This window comes from Lutjanus erythropterus, chromosome 17 (genome assembly GCF_056507025.1).
Source record: "Lutjanus erythropterus isolate fLutEry1 chromosome 17, fLutEry1.hap2, whole genome shotgun sequence".
Classification (NCBI taxonomy): domain Eukaryota; kingdom Metazoa; phylum Chordata; class Actinopteri; order Lutjaniformes; family Lutjanidae; genus Lutjanus; species Lutjanus erythropterus.
Window position 1 is genome coordinate 19,863,270 of NC_139333.1, and position 27,423 is coordinate 19,890,692.

A 27,423-nucleotide genomic window follows, 5' to 3' on the forward strand; every position below is an offset into this window, starting at 1 on the left:
CTCCATATCAGAATCACGCTGTGGAAGAGTGCCTTTAATTGTGAAGAGATTAACTGATGTCATCAGTTCCCCCTGTTCCTCTCCAGGCAGATGTTGATAAAACTTATCTACCCTGTTCACCAAGCACACTCAGTTTACACAATAGGAGTCGAGAGGAGGAAGGCTTCATTTGAATAACATCAGACAACACGACAAGCAGCAAAATTTGAAGGGTTGCTTATCTGTAAATATTTGCCGTCTTCAAATTAAACACCGCACATCCATTTTCTGTCGTACAAATAGCTCATAAGGCCCAACACGAGCTCCGCTGCTTATCGTGGCTGTACATATTCTCACATGATGTAACAACTCCGTAAGGATCGCTTCAGGAATTCCTGCTACACAACAATTAATTGCAACAGGCCAAGGGTGGATGCTTTACACATTTATTTATTCCTGCCAGATTTCAGCAGAATGTTAAAACATAGCACCTCCTGCCACCGTGAAGGAAAACACAACCCAAACAAATGTTCATTTTCCCAACTGATTTCAAGAAAAGATTCAGCAAAGATGCAACGACACGTTCACGCGCGTCCGTTCATTTTCATTACCACAGTGCTTTGCTGTCAGCTGAGAGTTTCTTCATCGGCCTGACCACTTTCCATCCTGCGTCCATGTTCATCGATGACCTGCAACACACAATCAGTGATCAATATTTGCACTTTACAGAGCCCTACAGCTGCAAATAATGATTCTTTTCATCCACAATAACTCTGTTGATTATTTTTTGAATAGCTGATATATTATTTAGTCTTGAAAATGTCAGAAAATTGTTAAAAATTCCTATCACAGCTTCTAATTTGTTTGTTTTAATGGACCAACAGCCCAACTACTTGCCTTAAATTACTCATGAACATACATGGACATCATGTATGGTAAAGAGTGACTTATGAGTGATATGCGTGAAAAGGGGGATTTATGTTTTCTAGTGAATGTGTACAATTTGAAAAGCACTGTATTTTATGTCTGCATCTCCCAGTGGGCCATCATAATAAGATTATGCATAATAATATGTTAATTCTACTACAGGAGAGACGTTCTCAGCAATTAGATGGAAAATATATGTGCATATCTTGGTGTCAGCTAAAATGAGAAAATATCAACATAGCAGATATCGGCAAAAATCCAATATACTGCATCCCTAAATAAAAACATATTCTGCTCCTGTATTTCTTCTCCAGCAGCCAGTGCTGATGCTTGTTTGTGAGGCAGTTACTGCCTGTGATAGGTGCCGCCACAGTAAAGTGCGCATGAAAAAAAAAAAAGTAGCCTGAAAGCAAGTTCCTGGATAGGAGAACCATCAAAAGAAGTTATTTTGAAAGTTGAGGAGAGAATAAACCACATCGGGAGGCATTTAATAAGTAATCTCGAGTGACTTACAGCTGTAAGTGGAGCTGCTATAAACGCGTATAGATCTAATTCAATTGGATTCAAACTGGGTCACACAGCTATTAAAAGTGCAAAGTTAGTTGAGAGCAGTCTGACAGCAGTTTGCCTTTGCCAGGAAAGTACTGGTAGCTGCTGTTTTGCACTGCGGGCAGCTGCAGCAAGGGTGGAACAGAGTGCACCACCTTTTTCAATTAAATGTGCACAATAGACAGAAGCAGGTTAATATTCTGAACTCCTGACACGCTCAGTCTCAGTAGATGATTTATTTATAGTCTACATTATCAAGCTAATGCCAACTACTATAAATGACAAATCCCCATCAGTTTCACTCTACATCCTACAAATAAGAAGCAGCATTAAGTGCCGCATGAGGGGATTTCACACTGCAACATTTTGGAGAGGATGGATAAAACATTTGAATAGAAGTCAGGAGGCGGATTTGTTTAAGAAGCTTCCAATACAGCAGCAGTCTTTACTTATACATATTAAACCTGAATCAATCACAGTGTGAGCCTTCTGTGCTGAAACAATTAGTCGATGAACAGACGTAACAAAGATTTACATATGTCATGTCATTATTCATACTTCAAAGCTGCACTTATCAATATTTCTATATTAACAATGGATTGAATAAATATTGTAACTACAGCTGGACTGAATGTCATCATTCTACATTTGAAGCTTCTATTGAGGATTTAGAACGAAACTAGTTTGTCATATCTCATCACCCTAAAAAAATCCTCAAAACAATATCTTCAATTTGAATAAAGCGATTAAGTCTGTTTTTAATGAAACAGAACTCATCAGTTTTGTCAACATAAATATAATTTATGGTGCTGTCAGATTCCTGCCGGTTTAATACAGGTGCGTGCCTCCTTTTGTGTGCAGCAAGCAGGAGAGCAAACAGTTGTTTTTTTTTCCACTCACTACACAATCATACAGAATACAATTACACAGTGAGAGCAGTCTCCACATGCAGCACCTGGAGGGGACCAACTCCAGTTGTTAGCCAGCGCCTTGGTCAGAGGTACTGACTGGAGAATTGACCAAGCGTGCATGTTTTTTGTCAACTGTCTGCTGACACATTTGCCCTTACAATGTTGTGAGGTGATAATATGTAAGGGTTGCGTTTGCAGCTTGGTCTGCTGCCACCAAGACGTCAAAAAGTCAAAAAAAATAAATAAATAAAAATAAATAAATGAATAAAATCAATGAATTCTGCTTCAGTGTTCCAACTGACTAAATTAATTTGAAATTTAAATAAAAGCTGTCATCCTACCTCTATCAGAATCAAAAATACTTGATTGCCGGAGAGAAACTCGAGTCACACTACAGTTGCTGTCATTCAATAAAAAAATATATATATATATATAGAGTACATAAGCATGGAGAAAATATTAAGTAGAAAGAAATATAAGAATTATGAACACATTTGTGCATCATACTACAATATAATAATACTACGATGCACATATTTATACAAAATTCTGACATTTCTTAATAAGTTATTCTTCCTTTCTACAGTCCTCAAGTTGGTGTTGTATGTCACTATTGTGACAACTGAGTCGATTCAGTTAAGGAGTTTATTAAGCAAAAAATCCAAACATATGGGTTCTCATATATGAGGATATTTTGCTTTTCTCATTTATATAATTGTAAAGCGAATATCTATCTGGACTCTGAACTGTTGGTTAGACAGCACAAGCAATGTGAAGACACCGCCTTGGGTTCTGCTAAATTATTGTGGGTATTTTTCAGTATTTTCTCACATTTTATAGATTTAACACCTATCAAAAAAAAAAAAAGGAAAAGAGATTAATCAATAATTAAATTTGACACAGCCCCATTTTGAACTCTTACTGTGCAAAGTGTACGTAAAGTAAACAGCAGCTCTGAATGACTACCTGCTGTTCAAACACACTGTGCTTTGTGCCTCCTCCCTGTGTGAATGCCTCCAGCAGTAAACAGACGTGGACAGCTGCAGGCAGCCTCCACACTCAGCACTTTGAATGATAAAGAGCTGCTGCAGGGATCACCTGCCTTCTCGCTGGAGACACAGATTAGACATTTCAAATACTCCAGCCTTGGCTGTCCGTCAAGGCCGCTCATGCCCATTAGTGACAGAGTGATTAGTGTGAAATTCAAACGGCGGTGACACTCGACTGGAGAATCACAGCCAACATAACAGGAAAAAAAAAAAATCAAAGAAAGGCACTCAGTCATATTTCACTGCTAACAACATCCAATTTGAAAGATTCGCCGGCTTCGTCTAGCAGGATCATTTATAGATCACCTTTGTAACATCTCCTGGATAGACATGTTTGATCAATCAAAAGACCTTTGTAAAATAACATCACGATTCAAGGTTGTTCAGAGGAAAACACCAGGTAACTTCCTGTCTTAAGATAAGAAGAGTCTGTGGAAGGATTTTGGTATTATAAAAGCAAAAACTTACTCCATCCTATCTTATCTCAGGTGAGGAAATCCTAAATACTCAATCCAGAATCAATCATCAACTTTTATGTCTGTTACCTAGCAACTGATGCTACTTTTGTCATCTTGCACAATATGATTAGCTACTAATAGCAAACACTACTTTTAGCAAACACTACTGTTAGCCAGTGACATAACATGACGAAGGCAGGGTGGAGCGGGACAGGTCAGCGAACACTAACATTAGTTACTATTAGGGAACACTACTGTTACTCCTGCTATGACTACAACAGCTACTGTTAGCAAGTTGAAAAGTTAGCTACTGCTAAAAGTGCAAAAGTGAAAGTGAGGACAGTTTAATCGTTATTCTAAAGTTAGGTTTGTTTTTACATTTTGGGAAGTTAGGATGCTTATGTAATGCATTTTTCCTATCTTCATTTAGAAGAGGATAGGTCAGGATACGAGACTAGACAAAAACTGCTGTTAGCTGCTGTTAACATAAACTACTGTCAGCATACATTACTGTTAGCTGACAGTATTGATAGATACTGTTAGGTTAGCTACTGTTAGCAAACACTACATTAGCTATTTAGTAAGTTAGCTACTACTACAGTTTGAAAAGTGAAAGTTATGACTTTCTTGTGTAAAACAGTTTCGCTATCTCCATGTGGACCATGAAGTTTTTTGACTTATTGTCCACGTTTAGTGTCAATTAAGGCTGCAAAAAATGATTATTTTCAGAGTCAATTTATCGGTCGATTATTTTCTTGATTAATTGATTAACAGTTGTTTATTTATTATTAAAAAAATGTGAGAAATGTTGAGAAATGTGTCCTAAAGCCCGAGATGATGTCCTCAAATGTCTCGTTTTGCCCAAAACCCCAAGATATTCAGTTTACTGTCACAGAGGACTTGAGAAACCACAAAGAATTCACATTTAAGAAGCTGGAATCAGAGAATTTAGGACTTTTTTTCCATTAAAAAAATTACTTAAACCTACTAATCGATTCTCAAAATAGTTATCAATTACTTTCACAATCGATTCTGAGCCAAAGCAGAGAAGAAACAGGTGGGCTCACACACTTTAGCCTTTTAGGATATCTTTTAGGATTTCTCGTTGTTTAATTTTTGCACAGACGACTAAGGCCCGGAAGTCCCCAAATGAGCATATGAGTGTTGCCATGACAATGACAACATTGACTTAGGAACTGTTCATCTGTATTGGCTTATTATCTAAATCTGATCCTAATTCTACTTAGCGCAGTTACCAAACAATTAAGAAAAGATCTGCAAGTTAGGAATTTTCCGTAATGCGGACCCAGGACTGTGACGCTACCTATTGACATGTCATTGCTCTCGTAGTGTGAAGTTCATCATTTCAGTTAATTGGATTCTGTTTAAAATATCCCATGCATCGCTCTGTTAAATGAACCTGATCAACAATCGTACTTTAAGGCACACACGGGTAAAACTTAAGACCTTAAAAAAGTAATTAGGTGCTTAATCGATTTCATGTGTATCATCAGTCAGTCTGAGCATGCAAATCAAACATATCTACTGTATTAAAAGGTCACGTCCATCAAACATCGTCTTTTTTTTCCCCAGCAGATGTTAACGCCAACGCTCTTGAATGAAAGCTTAATTTCTAATTACACTATGAAAAATTGCATTGTGCAGTTCTGAATATCAAAACCCAAAATGTGCTGAAAAGTTTGACATTGATCAAGTAAGACCAATTTCAAACAGCCTCAGCGTAAAAAAAAAATACTTTGAAAACTGGCATGAAATTAAATATGCAAATTGGATTGAGGCCTAAACAATACTTGGTTGAGATAACACAAGACTTCAGTTAGCAAACATGATATGAATTCTCATTAGTGGAGGGTTCAATGTAAGCTTTTTGGGGAGTGTGATGGGGTCATCTCATCTAAGACACTGCTTTGCTTTCACTTGATTTAAATTCACAGCCTTTTCTTTCTCCACAGCGAAAAAAGTAAATTAATCAGAAAATAAGTTTTCATCAACTGGTTCTACTTTGCTTGTTTTCAGCTTTCTATACACACAGCCTGTGTGACTCATCAATGCATGTACACAGGCACATGCACAAACGCCTGCAAAGACAGCCAAACTGTTTAACATTTTAATTAAAACCCAGCTCCTGTGTCTCCTCAGATCTTTCAGAAATAAGGACGGATGCGGATCCACAGAGGAAACAGGTCGGCGGTAACACAAACAGACACTGAGGTCTCATTTATCTGGCTTATTGAAAGGGACACATGCTAGTCTCGAAATCTCAAGGGTCACGCTGGAAGTTCCCACAGCAGGAAGCGCAGAGCTGACTAATTAGGGTGAGAGATGTGGCAGGGACATAAAAAGTAAGGATGCTCACCCACACAGACATGCACAGCAACATGAGTTTTGCCAAGAGTCAATCCAAATCATTAAAGATTGTGCAAATACTATATGTAGCACATTCAGTCCTGGATGTGACGAAAATACATCATCATTTCCAGTGTAGAACGGAATCAATCATCATTATCAAATCAAAAATGCTAAACATTTGTTTGGTCCAGCTTTTCAAATGTAAGATTCTTCTACTTTTCTCTGTTTTATGGCTTTGTAAAGTAAATATTTTTTTTGAAAACAAACAGCATGGCATTGATAAGCAGTATTTACTCAATAAGTGGTGTGTAACACACTATAATGCAAATGTAAGATATAAGAGTTTATAATAAACAGATAAATAATGAAAATACAGTAAAACTCAATGAGGGCTGCGTTTGATTTAAAAATTCTGATAATAGTTCCAATACCGGTGCCCATAAATCTTTTTTTGAAGGTTGCAGTGATGTGAAAAAACACATAAATATATTTTTTTTCTAGATCTGGGTACAAAAAAGGATTGAATGCAGGTACTGTTTGACTGGAGAAGTTTCGATACTACTTGGCGTTGGGTTACTGTAAAGAATGACACATGAAATAATTGCCAGAAAATTAAATTCTTTGGAAATTGAAGTGTTTATTGGACTTTTTGACAAAATCAATTAATCAACTAATTGACTGATATGATCGTGAATAGCTAGCCATGTTCCTGATCTATGTAACAAAACATACATGCCCCTGCTTAAATAAACATGTAGTCTGAACATCATATACTGACATGCTGACAAATTAAAGCGTGTGCGTGTGTCTGTGGATGACGTATGTTCCTTCATGTGTTTTCAGTACCATCATTACTGAGGACATCTGCCCAACACATCCTTAATCATGTCCCTGCCAAAAGAAACAAGGATGCACAGTCTCAATGAATTTCATTAACTTGCAAATCATCTTCTCTCGTCCTCCCTGTCTCTCTGTGTGCTTATGAGCAATCGTTTTGGCAAATCCCACACTCCTCACTGTCTCTCTTACCTGAGAGTGGTGTTATGCTGGATGTGTACTCCTGACCTACTAACAAGCATGCTCTCAGGAGACAGGGAGTGGCTAATTAGGCCTCTTTCCTGGGTCTGAACAGATACATTTTATGCCCAGACAGAGACACAGTCAATGCATGGACGGCTCGGCTGGCAAAATTTGCATGTCCCTATCTAATGGCGTCTGTTGACATGGCTCCAGGAGAAGAGGGGGAGAAAAAAAAACAGAAGAAGTCACGCCACTGCTGAAATGGGAGGGTGGACAGCACGGGATGGCAGAGCTGACAAACAAAAAGCGCCCTCAGTTTTCATCAGCGTAACTTTTGGCCGCTCAGTGATCGCCCTCCTGAATGCCAAGCAGAGAGCATCGCCAGCTGAGGGGAGGAATGAAAAAAAAAAACAGAACAACAACAAAAAAACAGCTCTGATGGCAAAAACCAAGTGGCCGAGGCTCTGTGTCCGATGTCTGCATTCACTGACACACTCGACAGACGGGAGTGGGAACAAGGTTGTGCTTCATGTGGGAAGGGCACTGATAAAAGAAGATGGAAAAAAACCCAGACTGGTGTAATAAATCATGTCAGTGACGCATTAACACATTCATGAGGCAGTGAGATGAAAGCAAGAGGATTAATACTTGTTTTTGACTTCCAGCAGTGAGCGAAAGTCAGTCAGGATGCTTCAGCAGCTATGAAACCCTTTTTTTTTTGTTTTATTTCAAGACTATTATTTGGACTTTTCCTTGTAAATTTCAGACTTGCTACATCCAGGGTTCCCACACGTTTTCCAAAGTCAAATTCAAGCCCTTTCAAAGCATTTTAAAGCTGCATTTTAAAGCTTTTCCAGCACTTTACAGCTGTAGTAAATGACATATTTATAGACAGACATATATATATATATATACTCAAAATGATTAGGCCCTATTTCATTCCTTCCTTACATTAAAATCAGACGTTACAGTGCTAGACACAACCAAAATTATGTTTTATGGTATAATTCTGCAGAGGAGTGACTAAATTAAAGGAAACACAACAAAGTTTCATGTTTTAAAATATGTCACCTGTCTGTAATTAGATTTGAGAATTTAAATAACATCTTATTCCTTATATCTTATTTTCTGTCTTTATCTAAAAAGTAAACTATTCAGTCAAACAGCAATTTATTATGAAAGTAATGCATTTACAATTTCAAGCTGTTTCAAGCATTTTATCCAAAATCCAAACACTACATCAAAATTCAAGTGTTTCCATAAGAACCCTAAATGTTTAAGTCTCGATCTGCTCTGAGTTTCTCAAAATAGAGCAGCAGGGGTTGGCTGAAGAGTGGTGAGAAAAAAGAAACTGATCAATTATTTTAGCTATTATGGTTCACAGGTGAGATGTGACAGGCTCCTTAAATTATTCAGAACATGCCATTAATACTGACTTCCTGTGTGACTGGACTGAACATATATGAGGCGTCAGGGCGTGAAAGATACTTTGCTATAGGGTTGGGCACTTCTGACCAAACTGGCATGTGACAATGTCCACAGTCAACATGATACTGTTGCTCGGTGAAACAAAGGAGCTCGCTATACTCAGGATGTTAAATTAAGAAAACAACAGTGCAAATAACAACAGCACAATTTAAAGAAACACATCGGCCTGCAGAAAAGAAACGCTGTAACCGAGCGTCTTCGGTTCATCTAACTGTGCAGGTTTAATGAGAAAATAATAAATGGAGTCTCAGTACAATAACCAGCAGCAACACCTTCTTTTTTCTTTCTTCTTTGCAGCATATAGTACCAGTAAAAAGTTTGGACACATCTTATACATTTCAATCTTTTCTCTTTATTTTTATTATTTATGTTCACCGCAGATTGATACTGGAGACATAAAAACTCATATGAATTATTTAATAAGCTAAGAATGTGAAAACAAAGCAAAATATGATTTATATTATAGATTCTTAAAAACTCTCACACAGTCTTCTGCAAAATCGAAGATTTTGATTTCAAGTGCAGAAGACAGTGTTCAAGAGTCTTTCTGCTTTTTTTTTATTGTTGACTCATGGTCTTCTCCTACTCTTGACCTACAAGTATGCAAAAGTTTTTTGCTCTTTGACATTTTAGATTTTTCAAAGTAGGCACCCTTTGCTTTGATGATAGCTTTGCACTCTGTTGATATAATCTGAACCATTTCTTATAAAAAAAAATTAAAAAAAAACATTGAATGAGAAGTGTGTCCAAACTTTTGACCGGTACTGCATCTATTATCTAATTTATTTATTTTTTTGACCACTTGTGATGTAACACTGTGTTTAGATGTTGATAGTTTCTGTACCAGGTTTTACCAAGTAATTCTTAAAGCAGTAGTGGATGAAGAGGTACACAAATCCTATACTTTACTTCATCCAAAGATAAAACATAGATATCTCTCCTGGTACCTGTAGAGCTATTTATCCATCTAGACTGTTCTGTTGTGAGTTGCAGAGTTTTGGAGATATGGGCTGCAGAGATGTCTGCCTTATGTTTAATATAATCAAACTAAATTTAATGGCACTTAGCTTTTTGGTGCTCAAAGTGCCAAAAAAAAAACCCAAAAAACAGTCAACAGCAATGTCTCTTTCCAGAAATCATGACCTGGCTACTCAAATTAATCTACAGATCTTGTTGTGAGTAGTTTCATGTAGGAACTATTTTCGACACCCGCCGCAGAAGCGCAGAAGGAAGCGTACATCTACTCATGGATGCAGCGTGGGATGTAAACATTAATTAATAGTGTCCTTCTCAGCTGAGCTGTAACACTCGCACTACTGACCTAGCTTGCACAGCAATACGGTTTATACAGATTATTAACTTTTCAGCATCGATTCATAATATTTGTGATGTATGTGATGTGATGTATCCTCCACAACTATTTCATTATATATGGTGACAATCACATATTTTGTATGTAACATCTTAATTATAGCCATTAGACAAAAGTACAGTATTCACCTCTGAAATGTAGTGGAGTAGAAGTGCAAAGTAACAATCATATCAAAGGGAAATACTCAAGTACAAGTACAACTAATCCATTAATCAAGAAGATTAATGATCAATGTAAATAATCAGTAGTTGCAGCCTTATTTGATAAATCTCTACAGACAGTGTAACCCTGACCTAAGACTGATCTAAAGACCAAACTTTTATCTGATTTTATATCTGCAAGAATCCAATTTCACACTCAAAATCAATCATCTGCTCCTCTACGAGAACAGGACTACCAACACATTTAACTAATTAAAATCTTTCTATTGATTACAACAAAAGTAAACCATTTCATTTTTAAAATCCAGACAGAAGTATTTAGCTGTAAGAAGTGATGTTTCTGAAGTTTTTTCATATTTTGTTTTGATTTCCAGCCCCATTAAAATGTATTTCGTGTCATTTACTTTGATGTTGTTTGACTCGGCTTCCCTGGAGAGAACCAATTGTCTGGAGACGAAAGTACAAAAACTTGACTACCTGGAGCATTTCAGAGTGATTTTTCATGCGTGTTTCATCTTTTGAACGAGCTTTAGTCTGAAATTTCAATCATTCTGCTCTCTGATCATTTCATTTTTCCACATAAACTGTTCTCAAGGGGTTTTAGAAAACAAAGAATTTGTTTCAGGTACAGACATAACCAGTAATTTAGGAGAGGAAATAAAACCCTATGCTGCCACCTACTGGACAGCACTGTTACTGTCTTCACTGTCTTACGTCCCACCTCAGAATAAGCTCCTCTGTGTTGAAGCTCATGAGAAGCTGATGCTCCCTGCAGAGGTGTAGTAACCTGTACAGTCTGTCGAATATCTCTGGGACAGCAGGACGGTGTTCAGTTCAATCTCCCCAAAATGATGAGAACCAAATTTCTGGAATGAAAACAGAACACGTCTTAAAAATAATGAAATAAAAACTTAAATGACAAAACTTCATCCTCACTGTAGCCTATTTTGCATGACAATCAACTCACGTTCCCAACAACAAAGCAGCCTAACAGCTCGATGGTTTAGAAAACTCAGCAATGTGTTTAAGAAGTCGGGCCTACTTTGGAGAAAAGATGATAAGCTGTCACTCACAAACATGGTGTTACCATGGTTACAGGCGACAGAGCATTCGGTAGGCACCCTCGTGTTGTGTTCAGAGAAAAGAAAATCAAGGAATTTGTTATTCAAACAAAGACCTTCACTGCTCCAGAGAGGGGAGGAAGGTGAATCTCTGAGGTTTTTTTTTTTTTGGGTTTTTTTTATCTGCAGTGTCAGCTCGGTGTCACATTTCAAGTGCCACGCAGAAAGAAACTGAAACTGACTGAGATGGGTTTTTCTAAACAAAACAAAACAAAATCAATCAGAGCTCTCCTCTTTGAGCTATACAGGTGTGTTCATGTTAGCCTAAATAACAGGTTTCCTTAATTAACTCTTAAGTAGTGTGTTCTTGATCTTTCTACCAATCAATAGATTTTTAGCACCCTATATTTTAAGATTTTGGTTGAATGTGTTTACAATGTAATATTTTTATGTTTTTGGAAATGAGCCTTAAATTACCAGAATCTAACTAGCTTGTCATCACTCCAACTCGGGCTGCGCCATAAATCGGATAAAAATCTCAATCTAAGTCGTAACTTTACATTCTATTTTTTTATGTTCAGCAGCATTTAAGTGAATCACTTTGACAAAATGTTCCAAAGTAAGAGAGGAAAAGAGGCTTGAGGTATTCTTGTTACGAGAAGTCCAGTCCTTTGATATGTCAGATGTTTATATCATATTTTTTTAAACCTCTATCCAGAAAACAAGTGTCTCAGACGCACTTTTTTTACTTGAGCACCTATGAGTGCAATAAATGTTTTTGATGAGAAAATAAGAATTGAGTCAGTTAGTTCACTACTAAATTGCTGCTTGTCAGCCCAAGTGTCTGAATTTTAAAGAGGCTCGTTGCCATATATAATGTTGCCTGTCTGTCACACACCAGAGGACAGAAAAAGCACACAACAGGCCTTTTTCACAGATGACATTTTGACTTGTCACAGTGGGAGCAGCACAGGTGTAAATAATCAAATTAACGATGACTGAATTCACTTTAGGCGCTTCACTGTCTCACTGTCGTGGCTTACTGGGGTCCTTTAATAGAACATCGCCACTGGTAATATTAATAACACCTGTGCCTTTCCTACTGTGACAAGTCAACATGTGAAAAAGACCTGTGTGGCTTAGATGTTTCGTTTGTGATTAAAAACTGAGGCGGCCAGACCTGGCGTCTAAGTAGATCAGGTGGATTAACGTCTAATTACATATCGCAGCTGGTCTGGGAACATAATCACTTAGTACCAGCCTGGAATCACAACACCTTTTGCGATTGTTGGTAGAAGTGAGTCAGCCCCTTAAATTAACCCGATTATCCTGTGTACATGCTGGAGTGGTATCAGAGTGTTCCTCCCCAAAGAGCTAAAATCTCTCTATTTTAAGACCCTTTAATTGGCAAGCTCTCATAACACAACAGGACTCTAAATGCAGTGGAAATGTCGACCACAGTTGAAAAACATAAACACAGTATGTTGAATATGCAGACAGGTGCCTAAATAACCTGCATTTCCACATGTAATTTAGCTTAAAGGTTGTATTTATGAGATTATGAACATTAATATAGCAGAAAATAACTATTTGCAATGTAGAGATATAGTGGAGTAATGGCGTCCTGAGCAGAAAATGAAGCCACACTCCCTCTGTGTGTGTTGTAATGTGAGCTTCTCTGTTCTCTGTTTTGGTAGCCGGTCTGGTTGTGTGTGCATGTTAGTGCATGTAAGTCCCTCCTTATGAAACGACCAAACCAGAGCTGACGAGTGAAAATAACACAATGACTGACCAGCCCACCAGGATGGTTCAATTCAAGGAAACAACTGGCAGTCAGGAGTTTTAAAATTCAACACCTGTGACTCATGTACCTACAGTGATGCCCCGGTGAAAACGCTGAGAGTTGAAACACGTTGGCTCATCCAATCTCTGAATTTTCTTCACACAGGTCTATCTTTGAGGTGATCCTTTCCATGATGTTGTCAGACACTTCTGAACAACAATCTGACCCTGTCAGTTAGCAGATGTGCCTCGAAGGATTACGTCACAACCATTATAGTCTGTTTTACGGCTGCCAGCTGAGGTGTACAGCCAGAATATTTTCACATCTAACTCAGTTAAATTTGTTTCTGTCAAGCTTTAATGAAGTGTGTTTTATCATGTTCTTTGTCATGGAGTCCGGTGTGCCGACGTGCCCATTTGTTTTGGTATGAGATGCTGGGGCTCTAGTGCAACATCTAGTGGCAGTGAATGCTGTGTACATTTCTCTAAAAGTTTGCTTTCAAATTTAACAGATATTTAAAAGAAGATTTCAGGCAAACATATTTATGGCTGAAATCTCCACTCACATCAAAACAATCTAGATAGATAAAAAGCACAACAGGTAAGAGGAAGATGTAATTTTGATTTTAGGGTGAACTGTCCCTTTAAGCAGACTCCTCATACGTGATTGTCATCAGGTATTAACAGCAGTCACGTTTGGATGTTTCTAATTCAGCAGTATTTGAAAGGACATGCAGCAGTAAATTTCCACTAACCTGCAATATGTTTCTGGCATCAAAAGCCTCTCTTTCACCCACGGTTTGTCTTCCTGGGCCTCCCGTGTCTTCAACTGGAAAAACACCAGATTGTAAAAGACAAGCTGACAAATGTAACACAGAATGAAAAAAAACACAGATAGTTTATCTCCTGATCAGATAAACATGTTTCCTGGCTGCTACAGGGGCAATAATAAGGTGACAAATTCAAGGTCATTAAGTTGGTGAAACAGGGACTACAGGGAGGGAAAAAAACACTGAATTTTAATAGGATTCGTCTACATGCTGGCAAACATCGTCCACAGTGACATGGCCCCTCACTTTGCGCCGTGTTGTTGGTCAGCTCAGTACAAATTTGAGAACTGGGGCTGGACTTTATCCACGGCCAAAATGAATGAAGCCATTGTCAGAGTACTTGGAAAACACGCTGCTTGGTGCACGTAAACAGAGCTGTGGCCAACAGAGAACTAGCTGCCTGATGCCTATTCAGGAATTTGTTGTTGTAATTGTTCAGCTTTGTCGTCAATGCAGCTCATGTCCAAGCCAACAGATAATGAGGGGACATTGGCAAACAAGTTCAGGGTAGGAACTACCAATGTGATCTCAGCAGGTCAATAACTTTACACAAGCTGCGGGCAGGTGTCAACACGTCACGTATGTGTAATGTTTTTTTACCTGTGGAGTCCTTTCTGAACAGAGTGTTCATCACAGTGCCGTGCAACTTCACTCTGTCCCACTCTCTGGCCATCAGCCCCACTGAGACAAAGTGCTCCACCAGCCGGTCTGCAATCACCTGCAACCTTGAGAGCAGAAACATTTTAAAAATACTGTAGGAAAAAAAAAAAGAGATTTCAGCCAAATGATAACTTTGACACTGTGATGTGTCACAGTTTTTACAGGGTTTGTTACTGATCCGCTCACTTGTCAGATCCGTCTTTCACATTGACTTTGGCGTACAAGACGTCCACCATGGCTGGGTCATCATTCATGTACTCTATACCTGTCACCTTCAGCGGCAGAGGTTTTCCTTCTGTGAGGTCCCTGATAGCAGACAGAAAAAAATCAGATTGCAGTGACTCACCTGGCACAACAGGTTTATAATTTAGGGTTGCCCTTCATACATGACCTTTAAAGGGACAGTTCACCCCCAATCAAAAATGCACTGTTTTCCTCTTACGTGTAGTTCTATTTAACCATCTATATTGTTTTGGTGTGAGCTGCGTGAGTCATGATTTCTGGAAAGAGATGTTGCTGTAGAGTTTTTAAAATGTATTTTGGGTGTTTGTTTTGTTTGAGCACCACAGATTGGGTACCATCTAGTTGCATTACATTCAAGAGAAGGGAGACATGTCTACAGCAGATATCTGCTATAAGATATCTCACATCAAACCAATCTAGATGGATAAATGGTACTATTGGCTGCCTACCTGATGAAGTTTTGACACTCTTGGAGGTGTTCACATGCTTTTCTCACTTCAGTTTCATTTAACAGAGCCATGGTGCCGACTGTCAGGTGAAGCTTTGCAGGGTTTTGAAAGATGCTTCCCTCTACTCCATGATCCTAAACATCAAATACAGAATGAATTAATAATGTGCTGGTGTTAAACAATACATGGCCACCATATCACACTGGCCCTCATATCACCATTCATATTTACATTTCCTTCTGCAGTACCTGTGAACACTGCTGCAACACCTGGTCTTTAAATTTCAGGAATCCCTCTTGAATTTTGGGATCAGTCAGAGGGAATGACAGGAAGTGTGTGAAAGGCTGCTTTTTCCGGAAGCTCTCAATAAGGACCTCCACTCGTGTGAGTGCAGATGAGACTGCAGCTTTACTGGAGCCTGTGATAACTGTAAGGAAAAGGAAGAAAGCTGAGAGAAAGTCTTTTGTTTCAGAAAGTGCTCTCTGACCCATTTTATAAAGCTCTTACTTAGAGGCTGCAACGATAAGTGGATTAATTGATTAGTTGTCAACTAAACAATAACTATCTTGACTAAATGAGTAATTGTTTTGAGTATTTTTTTAAGAAGAAAAACTGAATATCTATGGGTTGTGGACAAAACAATACACATGAGAAATATTCACCACTTTCTTACATTTTATGGACCAAACAACTAATAAATTAATCGATAAAATGACCAACAAAAATAGAAAACAATTGTTAGCTAATAAGAAAAGAGATTCCTTTGTTAGTCTCACAACATGGAAATTTATGGTGTTACAGCAACAAAGTGGATAGCAAAAATAGGAACAATATAAACAGGGGAAATAAAAAAAAAATAGGAACAGATTCAGCAGTTGAATTTACACCATTGCGTGGAGGGAATATTCATAGTGCACATAGAATGATGATAATACACCTGATTAGTGCACACTGGAATTAACATTCACCTGAGTGAAATATTGATATTGACTGAAGTACTGAATATTACCTGTTGAAATTAAAAATTAATCTTTGTGAAATATTGCACACTGTGAACTGGACATTACATCTGAAAATAATACTAATACTAATACTAATATTGCACAGTTGGTGTCCATGGTAGTTCAGACCAATTGTCAGTTTGGTGAGTTAGTTGCAGCCCTACTCTTAATCCTTACCAATCTGTCCTTCAATCCCCTGTTTTGGGATGCTGATAGATGTCCTTGTGTCGAACTCCAGACGTCTGCGTGTCTCACCTTTTTTCCCAATGATGTATCTATAGAACAATCAAGTAAACAAAGGAACACAAATTATACTGCTGTAAGATACACAACAATCAAAACCTGTGTGTTTTGTAGATAACTCACTTGTAAAGTACACTTGGGACATCAATGGCACAGCGGAAACCTTTATCAGTCTGTTCAATGAAGCTGGTATCACAGGTTTCATCTTCTGCAAGGTCTTCGCCCTCTAAACACGGTAAACCACACATATACATTTATACAACTGGTTTCTTTATTAAGACATTGTGAGTATAGCCTGGCAGCACTATCTGGGACTTTATACATATATTTATACAAACTGAAAGGTCTCAACTTACGTGGTGGTACCATATAAGATAGGTCTTCCTCTTCTTCATAATGTTCTTCCTTAATGACATTTCTTCTGTATATTCTTCCATTTATACTGATTAGAGGTGGACGTAAAACATCCATAATGTAAACTAGCTAATGTTAGCGAAAGCTAAGCTAACCTAACAACACAAATAAATACCTGGATAGCTCGGTAGCAGAATAGCCGCATGGAAATGGTGTAAATTTAGGATTTATGACGTTTTATAGACACTTTCTCAGCTGGCTAGTTGTTCACAACGTATTCTTTCAGTTGACGTTTACATACTGGTTTCCCTGCTTTACGACACACATTGGCCCCTTTTGGGAACCCTAGATTTGGAAACCTCTCGCGAGATTTGTGGGCCTTGCTTCTTTAATGTGCATGTTGTACAAATAAATTATGTTTTATAATGTCGCAACGCTGTGGTTAAGATCTGGTTAAGTTTAGAAACAACTCTACCCCCTTGGTTAGGCTTATGGAAAGATCCAGATTTGTGTTAAAATGACTACTCTCGCGAGACCTTTCATGATCTGGGGTTCCCGTCTAGAAACAACCATTGTTAGCGCAGGGACGTTAAAGAACTGGAGATGATCGTGTCTATAAGGGAACTCCAGATCAGCGAAAGATCCCGCGAGAATGATTGTTTACATCCATGATCCATGATCTATGATCTATATCGAAACCAAAAGTCGTTTATGTCCACAAGTCTTCCTGGATTTTGAACATAGCGTTATCATATTTTAAGTAATCAGCTTGTAGAAGGTGCTGTATAATGAAACACCTACAAATCTCGCGAGAGTATCACAAATCAAAGGTTCCCTTCTAGACACGACCGTTAGCATGCCACCACTTTAAACGTAAAGTATTGTCCTTGTCGTAAACTAACTTAGTGGAAAGACATCTAAACAAACAAAACCAACCAACTGCTCGGATTTAAAGTCATTACAGATTTTACTGGGAGATCGACGGTAAGTTATATTGTTTGAAAAGGGATAGCCATTGCCATGTTGTGTCCAGTAACAGTAACGGTGAATGGTTGTTGCTGACATTGGTGTCAGCAGGATAGTTAGCCTTCTTGCTAGCCGCCTATAGCTAGTTGTAGCAGTTGAGAGTGTACCATAAAAGCTAGGAAAACAAAAACCTATTAACGTTAGCTTTCGAGGGCTGGTTTGGCTGTGTGTTACTGCCTTCGTGAAACGCCAGCCGTTAATACTGTAAACATGGTTCAGACGTTATATTGTGGTTTCTTTTGTGTGTGTTTTAAAGTTTCCTGAGGCGATGGCTGCGTCTTCTTCGTCGTCTTCTGCTGGAGGAGTGAGCGGCAGCTCCGTGACTGGCTCTGGGTTCAGTGCCTCTGAGCTCATCCCTCCCAGGAAAGTCCTGTACACATATCCTAAAGGCGCAGGTGAAATGATGGAAGGTAAGATTAAACACACAGCTAAAGTCATCCGTCTCTAGCTATACCTCTGTTCTCTCAAGAAGGAGATGGTAATCTTATAATAAGACTATTTGTCAGCGCATTGTAGGTTTGTTTTCTTTTAGGTAATTAAAACAAAGCACTGAGCCAAATAAGTTAGTCCCAGGCATTTTGTGCCCCTATTGAAGTTTACATTCAGATCACAAGGCATCTGTTTTTGTGAAAGATGGTTCTCTTGCACAGTGCATTGAAAGCTTTGTTATCAGGTTCATTTATTTGTATTGATCTGTTTTTGACAATGAATTCATGCTTTTCCTACATCTTATAAAATTTCAGTTCTGATTGTCATTTTTGTTTGGAAGAAACATTCACACGTAGTCTCTTAGTTATTGTACAGCAGTACAGTTTTTTTTTTTTTATTCCAGCCTTTGAGGAAGCTGAAAATGTCTTCAGACCAGGTTGTCAACTACTTGTTAGGTTTTTAAGCTTCTGCACCATCACCAACCATAGCCAGAGCCATCATGTTTTATAATTGTTTATTAGGGGTGTAACAATACATCCATCCGGATCGATGTATAGATTCACGGTTCAGGTACATTGATGCAAAGCTAAAATATCAATCTATATCATCACCTTTGTGATTTGCCTATATTTTATAATTCCCACTGCTTGTCTTTGTCACAAATGTCTGTAAGAGGTAAATCCAAAAAATGTCAAATCATAATTTAGTTTCTTTTCCGAGCAGACATTAATGTAACTGAATGTGTTAAATGTACATATGGTAACATATGATATCGAATGAAGGCCTCTGAATTGAATCGAGTCAAATCCATCTTGTTTCAGACTTTGAGAACAGCAAAAATTGTATCATTGTCCAAAGAATCAATACAACATTGTATTGTGATGAAACTTGTGATTGACACCGCTAATAATTTTGACTAGGAGCAATTCTGAGTAAATATGTCTACAATTTATTTCTCACTAGTCAAGATGTTATTTCTTGATATCAACAATTAATTTCTTACTGGTGGAAATGTTCATCCGTCTGTCTCTTACTTGTAAATGTGATATCTCAGGAAGTCCTTGATTGAATTTCTTCAAATTTGGCACAAATTGTACCTAAAAATAAACTGATTAGATTAGAGTTAGTTTGATTCCACGTCTGTCCCAGTCTTGTGAAGAAGATATCTCGGGAACACCTGGAGGGAATTTTATTATATCTAGCACGAACGTCCACTTGGATTCGGGGATGAACTGATTAGAATTTGGTGGTCAGAAGTCAGCGTGAGCTTAGAAAACACAAACATTCATATGGTAATTACAATCAAATTTCATACAAATGTTTAAAAGATATGAAATAATGATGTGATGACATTTTATATTGACAAGGTCAACTTTACAGTAACATAATGATGTTCTGCAAAAACACCCGGCCATTATTCAGTGACATAACTCAAACAGAAGGGGAGACTGTGACCGCATTTCATATTTATTTGAATACTGAATTGGTGACATTAATCTTGGATACCCACCTTGAAACTGTGGTGACTTTATAGTATGTATTCTGTGCTGCCGGGTTGAAAACATGTGTGAAGCATCCATGTTTTAGAATTTATAGCTTCTTTGTAGCTACATCAATATTTGAGGCATTGTTGTTCACCACAAGCTCATTGTTGCGCCATGTGATGAAGCTCTCTGTCAGTCCTCTGTACCGCTCTGTAAAAATAGTCTGAAGACAGCATGTTTCTCACACTGGAACTTATTCACTGGAATCACACATGACGATATAGTAATAACTTCCATTTTCACAAAAAGATACACATGCAACTTTACATGTTGGAGGTTTGGCTTGTAGTTATCTTTAAGAGAGATAAGTGCTTGGTTTTTCATCAGTGTAGACATCTTACGTATCTTGTCCTCTTTCTGTTAACTGAATATTCATGGAGCTCTCAAACATATCAATTGTGAACATGTGTTTGAATTAAAATAGGTGTCTGATATCGTACACTCTACAGCTTTACCCTGTAGCTCTTAATTAGCTGTCCACTTAGGATTTATGTGGGAGCAGAAGGCCATCTGGCTCTGTACTCCTACTTGGTTGCCTGTTTAACTCAAAATACACTAATTAATGTGGTTAGTTTGACTGAAACAGAGTGCACCAAGGCTAAAAACAGCTTAAAAAAAAGTGATGAATAGGACTGCAGTGATGCTGAAGGTCTCAGGCTGTTCCTCCTCATTTTTTTTCCCAAAACTCTGAAGGCCAATTTTTACATAATGCTGAAAATTGCATAATATTGGACCTGAAGTTCTCTTTCTGGCGTTGCTTGAAAGCTCCATTTTGACATTTTCCATTAGGCTAGGGAACGCCAGGGCTTCAGTTCTGCTCCGTTCGGCTCCGTTTTTCCGAGTGAAACTTTACCAGAGTTTAACTTCTTCTTGACTCGTGTCTGTTTCTTTCAGATGGCTCTGACAGATTTTTATGTGAGTCTGTATTCAGCTACCAAGTTGCCTCCACACTTAAACAGGTTAAACACGGTAAGTCGGTAACTCTGTACGCAAAATTTGTTTGTTTTGGCTGATTCACTAAAAGCCGGTTCCCGAATAAAGCAACAATTGTGTATTCTTTCAGATCAACAAGTGTCTCGGATGGAGAAACTTGCAAGCTTGGTGGAGGAGCTGGAAGCAGATGAGTGGCGGTACAAACCGATCGAACAGTTATTGGGATTTACACCGTCTTAAAGAGATCCAGATGCCTTTGCTTAAATAAATCAGCCAAATAGAAGGAGATGGTTTATTTCATTTCATGAATTATATTCCTTCTTTATGGTTTTATTCTATATCCTAAAGGGATAGTTCAGATTATTTGATGTAGGGCTGTATGAGATACTTATTCAGTCAATGTATTACCTCAAGTACATGCTGGCCAACATGGTCGCAGTTTGGAGAAGCACAAAGAAGTACTAGCATGGAAACTAAGCAATGTACTGCTGTGGAAAGGGTCAGCAGTTACGTGTACACTGTTTACAATATTTTCACTGCTTTACCTTGCCAGTAGACAGCCTTTTCTGACAGGAAACTGCCATTACATTAGCCAAATGTTGCTCTCTAAACCAACCAAACTCCATAGGAAAAATCAGTAACATCACAGAACATGGGAGTTGCTGTTGTACCACAATTTGTTAGTTTGTTTGTGTTATTGTGTGACTTACGTGAATCCAAACTATCCTAGACGGACAATAACACAAACAAACTAACCAATCGAGGCAGCAGCAGAACAGCAGCTCCCCTGCTCTGCAAAGTAAAATTACTGATTTGGCCAGTGGAGTTTGGTGGCTTTGCAGAGAGTGATATTTGGCTCATATAACAGCAGTTTCCCATTGGAAAAGGCTGCCTAAGGGCAAAGTAAATCAGTGAAAATCTTCTAAATATAGTGTATAGTTATTAGATTTTTTTTTAGGTTGCCAAAAATCCATTTTGCTGCTGAGCCTGTCCATAGCAGTACACTGAATAGCTTCCTACTGCATGTAATACACTGACTGTGGTGTATTACCACAAGTACCTCATACAACTCCACCTCAAATAATATGAACTATCCCTTTAAGTGTTTAATATTATCTTGAGACTGTGAGATGTTTTATTTTATCGCTTTTACTATTGTATGAGCATGGTTTGCTTTTTTTAAAAAACTTGTTGTATTTTACCCTGCATACTAAAGTAAAACCCTTAACAAAAGTCTTCTTTATTATTTACTAAAAAATAAACAAGTCAACATTTTGTAATAGATTGTTAATAGATTTTTCAAGTGGTTTAGGCTAATGAAGTTTGTTTGCCAGTCCAATCTGTTCTTAGCCTCAGCATTAAGGGAAACAATACCTTTGCTAATATAATAAATCCCTTCAAGTGAGGCATTGTGTTTCTACATGGCTGCACTGTAAGTCATAAATCTGAAAACCTGCTGCCTGCTCAGTCTCTCCTCCTCTCTCTGTGGGTCCTCGCTGCAACAACACTTGGACCAAAACAAAGAGAGCTTGTAAATAAAGTCATTCTTGGACATTCCTTGGGTCAGTTGCTGTTTGTTTGCCTGGCATTGTCCTTACCCGCTTCACTGAGCTGATTTCTGTTATGTTCTAGATAGGCTCCTAAATCTCTGTGCTGATGTTTATGTTGTGCCAAGTTACATAACTGTTGTTGCAAATGTACAGATTTTTTTTTGTCTGTTACTTCTGCTCCATTGACAGTGAAGAAACACTGTGTTTTGTTCAGTGAGGGAATGTTTTCAAACAAATGAGGGGTGGGGACGGACAGAATGTACTGTTCTGGGTGTACGTGTCTAAGGACAGCCCTGGACATTGCAAGACACACCTCTAGCCGCTGCCCAGATGTTCTTTTAAGAGAGTTCAAAAGTTTATTTTTCAGGACACTTTCTAGGAATTCACTGTACAAGTTGTTTGCTCATAGCTCTTAAAAGTTTGGAACTGTTTTCAGGTTTTACATGCACAAACCACTCAAAACTTTATGATAACTCTTAATTCATAACATCCCCCCGCAGAACAAACTGTGCCTACACGTGTTTATGTCTTTCAGTTCCTCCCTCATATCAAGTACAGTCCGTCCCTCTCACGTGTAACCGCAGCATATATCTGGCAGCTTTCCAAAAACTGTTCTCTGAGCAAACATTGAGTATGTCATGTACAGTACGGCCCTGTCAGACAGAGACGCGGCGGTTGTTTCTGCTTTGCACCACAATCTTTTGGGTTTCTTGCAGTGTGCTTGTGTTTTTCCATCTGATACATCACAACTCACTGCAACAAACAAGCGTGCGCGGACATTTAACAATCTTTAAATAAATACAACAGAATATCACAAATATTTTTAGACATTTGTATGCACAGGAAGATTTTCAAAAGCAAAAATGATCTGATTTTTTAAGCGCAAGTTCAGAATGTACATAAAACACTTGGTATTTGTGTGAAGATTGGAACACACATACAAAATTGTGTACAAATCATGCTGTTTTTTTTAAATTCCTTAGAGGAATTTGATAGCACCAGAACATATAGAGCTGCCAAGATTAATCAACTCTTAAATTAATCACCAGCTATTTTGATATTTGACTAATTGCTCTGAGTCATTTTTTAATTTACAGAAAAGGTCCAAATTCTCTGATTTCAGCTTCTCAAATATGAATATTATCTGTTTTTTTTAAACTCCCCTATGACAGTAAACTGGATAATTTTGCGTTGTGGTCAAAACAAGATGTTTAAGATATGAGATAAGATAGACATTACTGAGCCCACACTGGGGAAATTCACACATTACAGCAGCTCAAAAAGAAAACAAGTAGAAAAAGAAGTGAGTGATGAATACAGAAAATAAATGTAGAATAAAAGTCTGAATTAAACTACACTTACCTTCCACTTAAACAGATATATATATGGATAATTGTGCAGGATAATTGCACATGTAAATACACATGGGGTGAGGCATTATACTAAGAAAGAAAATAATATTACCTCATAAATGGATAAATTACACAGAGACACAGTGATTTGGACTGAATAAATAGAACACAAGCTGCAAAAATGAAGAGGATAATTCACCTTATGAAGATACTATTGCACAGAATGATTTAGCTGTGGAAAAATATGAATTTAAGGATGTAATCTTGAACTTTTGTCTCCACTTTCTTTCATTTTAAGGACCAAACAACTGATCGATGAAATGAGAATGTAATAGATTAATCAGTAATGAAAATAATTGTTAGTTGCAACCCTAAATAAATAAATAAGATAAAATTAAATACTAATGTGCCAGCTACCCTCCTGATGCATCTATATTGCCCTGCTTTTTCATTGTTCTATTTCAGGGCAAATGTAGGAAGATGTGTTGCACATATTTATGGATTTAAAATGCATAATTTATCAGCATTTAGCAATGTACCCTGCAGCTCTTTGTATTGATAAGCTGATGTTTGCATCTCTGTGTGGCACATGAAAAATTCTGATGTAATGCTTGAGCAAAACAGGTGACGTAATGTGCAATGCAACACTGAACCAGCAGCTGAGCCTTGCCTGCATGGACCTGCTGGACTCCTATGCTGTCAATAATCTACATGCACATACAGCAAAGTAATTTATTTATTCTTACATATATATTAAACAAAGACAAAGACAATATGTTCACTTCAAGCCCAGGCAAGTCTCTGTACATTTCCATAACACTGGGATCTGCTATTCATCACCCCAACCCCCCTTCTCCTCCTCCTCCTGTTTGTCTTCCTTCTCTGCTGGCATGTTACCAGGCAAGATACAGCGCAGATGGCGTGCCTCTCTTTTTGATTGGCTGGCTGGAGGGGAGGGGGCGTGGCCTCGAAAGCTCCTATATAAACATTGTTGCAGGACAGACTGCAGAGCTTGGCAGCTGGCAAGAGAAAGAAGAAGCGTCAGGGAACAGAAGTCAGTAGATAGTTGTTTATTGTAGACAATAAGCTTTTAAATAACTATCTTGAAAATCGACAACGGACTTAAACGGCGAAGTTTTCGATTAAGCTGTAAGTATGATGCTAAAATTGCTTTTTTTGCTAGCTTTTTTGCTAATTTGAACCGTTAAACAGCTGCTAGCTAGTCAAACAAAGATGTTCATACTGCAAACTTCTCCCGTTTTAACACTTTTTGACAAGCTATATTGTAAATTCCTGATACTTGTGTGTAATTTAACTGCTTGGTATTGTCTTTTATGTCGAGTTTGAGTGCTTATCTGTTGTCTTTGTTTCCTCGTAAACAGCTGATACTGTTACAAAGAAGACAACCATGCCAGCTCTTTCTGCACCCACTGAAATGAGCAGTTTACCCCCTTCTCCAGTGGACAGCAGTCCCAGGAGGCTGTCCTGGGGAAAACTGGTCCAAAGATTGACTGATTTCAGCACCAACAGCAGCAGCATTGAGTCGGGGTCCAACAATGGCAGCAGGAGTGATCTCTCAGACTCAGGTAAGCAAAGGCTGCAAGTAACACTTCATAAGAGGTGAATTAGGTTTTTTTCAGGTTCAGCTTACTTAATTTGTACTCAAAAGTAGATTTGGTTTGCAGGAAAAGAGTCAGGACATCCATCTAGACACATTTTACATATATCACAGACAAAGACAGACATGATAAAAGTATTCAAAAGCTCAAAGGACGCAATAAAATTGAGAAATAATTAAAAAAGCAATTTAAAAAAACGAGTATATTTTCGTCTTTATGCATTGTTGCAGCTCTAACCCTGTTTCTCCTTCTTTAACAGGGTCAGATGTCTCCGGTGACCTGTCCCCCTCTAATGATGACTTGTTTTATGACCCAATGGAGGAGACCATCCTGAAAGAAGTAGTGGACCTTATTGCACGAAGCCTCAGAGAAGCCAAAGACTCAGATTGCGCCCTACGATGTGCCAAACTCCTCATCCCGGAGAAACTCCTGGAGCACATCGGACAGGAGCTCCTTCACCTGGCAGCTAGCGAGCCCTGCGGTTTGAGAGGGGCCCTCATTGACCTCTGTGTGGAGCAAGGGGCCCTCTGTGAGAGCATGGGACAGCTGTCTGTGGACCCCTACCTTGTCCCCACCTTTCAGCTGACTCTGGTGTTGAGGTTGGAGTCTGGTGGGCTGTGGCCTAAAATCCAAGGACTTTTTAGCACAAAGTCTCCTTCCACTCCAGTTGTGAGACAAGCTATTAAACTTAGCACTGGTTTCCGTGTGATAAAGAAGAAATTGTATTGTTCTGAAGAACTTCTCATAGAGGAATGTTAAGGGACTATGAATGTTTTATCGTTTGCATTTTTAAAAATGCCCAGTTAAGCTCCCAGAAGGGCCTTATTACGATAACTACATGTATATGATGCCTTCTGAACTGTAGCCTATTGTTCCCACTGTAAGGGAGCTGAAGTTTATGGTACCTGGAGCGGGTATTGCTCCTCACTGACGGTCAGATTTTTCAAATTACAACATGTAACCATCGTGATATATCTGGTAAATAGGCATTTTGCGGAGTATTAAAGTGCGTACCTCAGTTTCTATTGAAACCACACAACGGCAGCTAGCTATATATGGTTATAGACATTGAAAACCATTGTGTTCTTTCTTTTTTTTATACATGGCAATTAATCGTAATGTACACCAAGTGATGAATTGTACACCAAGCAAACCATTAGGGACCATAGTGACTGCTTGAATTCAAGTGCAAAGGCCTACCACTGCTTGCCTTGTGCAGTTTATGTGCAAGCTGCAGCTAAGATTTTAAATGTAACTTGATCTAGCATCTGTGTAGACCTGTCCTGCTTTCAACTTTATTTATTTGACATTCAAATACTCATATCATTGCACTGTTTTTTGTACTTTCATGATTGCAAATAAATTATTTTTTTTAACAATTCTCGTTTTGGCTGTCGTATTTTGTGAAACCTGTCAAATCTAGATCAGTTGTAACTTTTTACATCCAGGCTCAGGCTTCCCATTGAAATTAAGGGAAATCAAGTTATTTTATTGTGCAAAAATAGTGCATAGTGTCTTTGATTCTGCTAAATACTTCTTTACTACATCTTTCTTGTACTCCAGTGGTTTATACTGCACAAAAGTTTTTTTCTCTGCTGAACCATCATAAGTAGGCTAACTGACTTTTTAGCTAGCTAGAAAATGTAACTCACTTTTAAGCTAGCAGGTTTGCAAATAAAATCAAGTTTTTTTTAATGATGAAAATATGTTAAAGTGTGTTAAGCTAAATACACACCACATTTAAGTTATATGCCTATTCTTTGACAAACTACCAGAATACTTTTGTTGTAGTGTGGAAAAATGTCCAGCTTTGCCATTATATAGATCAGCTGACAGCCACATCATGCTCAACAATGACAAGTTTCAAAACTTGTGACGTGAACCCTGCAGTAACAAAATCTAACAAGTTGAAACCACAAGTCAGAAGTGTTGCGTCTGCCAAAAACAGCTGGGTACATTTGCGGTGAAAGAATGTGGTGCTGCAGTTCCTGCCCGGCACATGCTGCACGTCCCCCAAAAAATGTGAACGTGCACAAAGCCATGTTTCCAGTTCCCGGCCTTAG

The 27,423-nt window shown here is 38.2% G+C and overlaps 3 protein-coding genes across 3 annotated transcripts; 2 read left to right on the plus strand and 1 right to left on the minus strand.

Annotated features, from left to right (window-relative positions):
• Nucleotides 1-409: 409 nt before the first annotated feature.
• ascc1 (activating signal cointegrator 1 complex subunit 1) lies at nucleotides 410-17,205 on the minus strand. Its single transcript, XM_084741038.1, has 10 exons — nucleotides 16,910-17,205; nucleotides 16,677-16,779; nucleotides 16,488-16,585; nucleotides 15,558-15,736; nucleotides 15,310-15,443; nucleotides 14,804-14,923; nucleotides 14,558-14,682; nucleotides 13,883-13,956; nucleotides 11,006-11,150; nucleotides 410-668 (listed from the first exon to the last, which is right to left on the minus strand). The coding sequence occupies exons 1-9, from the start codon at nucleotides 17,022-17,024 to the stop codon at nucleotides 11,034-11,036; spliced, it is 1,065 nt and encodes a 354-aa protein (XP_084597164.1). The 5' UTR covers nucleotides 17,025-17,205; the 3' UTR covers nucleotides 410-668; nucleotides 11,006-11,033.
• A 530-nt stretch (nucleotides 17,206-17,735) lies between these two features.
• On the plus strand, nucleotides 17,736-21,346 carry anapc16 (anaphase promoting complex subunit 16). The gene is made up of 4 exons (XM_084741037.1): nucleotides 17,736-17,891; nucleotides 18,190-18,343; nucleotides 20,801-20,875; nucleotides 20,970-21,346. The coding sequence occupies exons 2-4, from the start codon at nucleotides 18,202-18,204 to the stop codon at nucleotides 21,077-21,079; spliced, it is 327 nt and encodes a 108-aa protein (XP_084597163.1). The 5' UTR covers nucleotides 17,736-17,891; nucleotides 18,190-18,201; the 3' UTR covers nucleotides 21,080-21,346.
• Nucleotides 21,347-24,743: 3,397 nt separating this feature from the next.
• Nucleotides 24,744-26,739, plus strand: ddit4 (DNA-damage-inducible transcript 4). Its single transcript, XM_084741412.1, has 2 exons — nucleotides 24,744-25,327; nucleotides 25,620-26,739. Exons 1-2 carry the CDS (start codon nucleotides 25,150-25,152, stop codon nucleotides 26,117-26,119), a joined length of 678 nt encoding a protein of 225 aa, XP_084597538.1. The 5' UTR covers nucleotides 24,744-25,149; the 3' UTR covers nucleotides 26,120-26,739.
• The last annotated feature ends 684 nt before the right edge of the window (nucleotides 26,740-27,423 follow it).

Coding starts and splice junctions, on each gene's coding strand:
- anapc16 (XM_084741037.1), top strand. CDS start 18,202: ATGGCTGCGTCTTCTTCGTCGTCTTCTGCTGGAGGAGTGAGCGGCAGC. Junction 18,344..20,800: donor CGCAGGTGAAATGATGGAAG/GTAAGATTAAAC, acceptor TGTTTCTTTCAG/ATGGCTCTGACAGATTTTTA. Junction 20,876..20,969: donor ACTTAAACAGGTTAAACACG/GTAAGTCGGTAA, acceptor GTATTCTTTCAG/ATCAACAAGTGTCTCGGATG.
- ddit4 (XM_084741412.1), top strand. CDS start 25,150: ATGCCAGCTCTTTCTGCACCCACTGAAATGAGCAGTTTACCCCCTTCT. Junction 25,328..25,619: donor GAGTGATCTCTCAGACTCAG/GTAAGCAAAGGC, acceptor CTTCTTTAACAG/GGTCAGATGTCTCCGGTGAC.
- ascc1 (XM_084741038.1), bottom strand. CDS start 17,024: ATGGATGTTTTACGTCCACCTCTAATCAGTATAAATGGAAGAATATAC. Junction 15,737..16,487: donor GGGGATTGAAGGACAGATTG/GTAAGGATTAAG, acceptor TTTTCCTTACAG/TTATCACAGGCTCCAGTAAA. Junction 14,924..15,309: donor GAGTGTCAAAACTTCATCAG/GTAGGCAGCCAA, acceptor GTCTGCTATCAG/GGACCTCACAGAAGGAAAAC.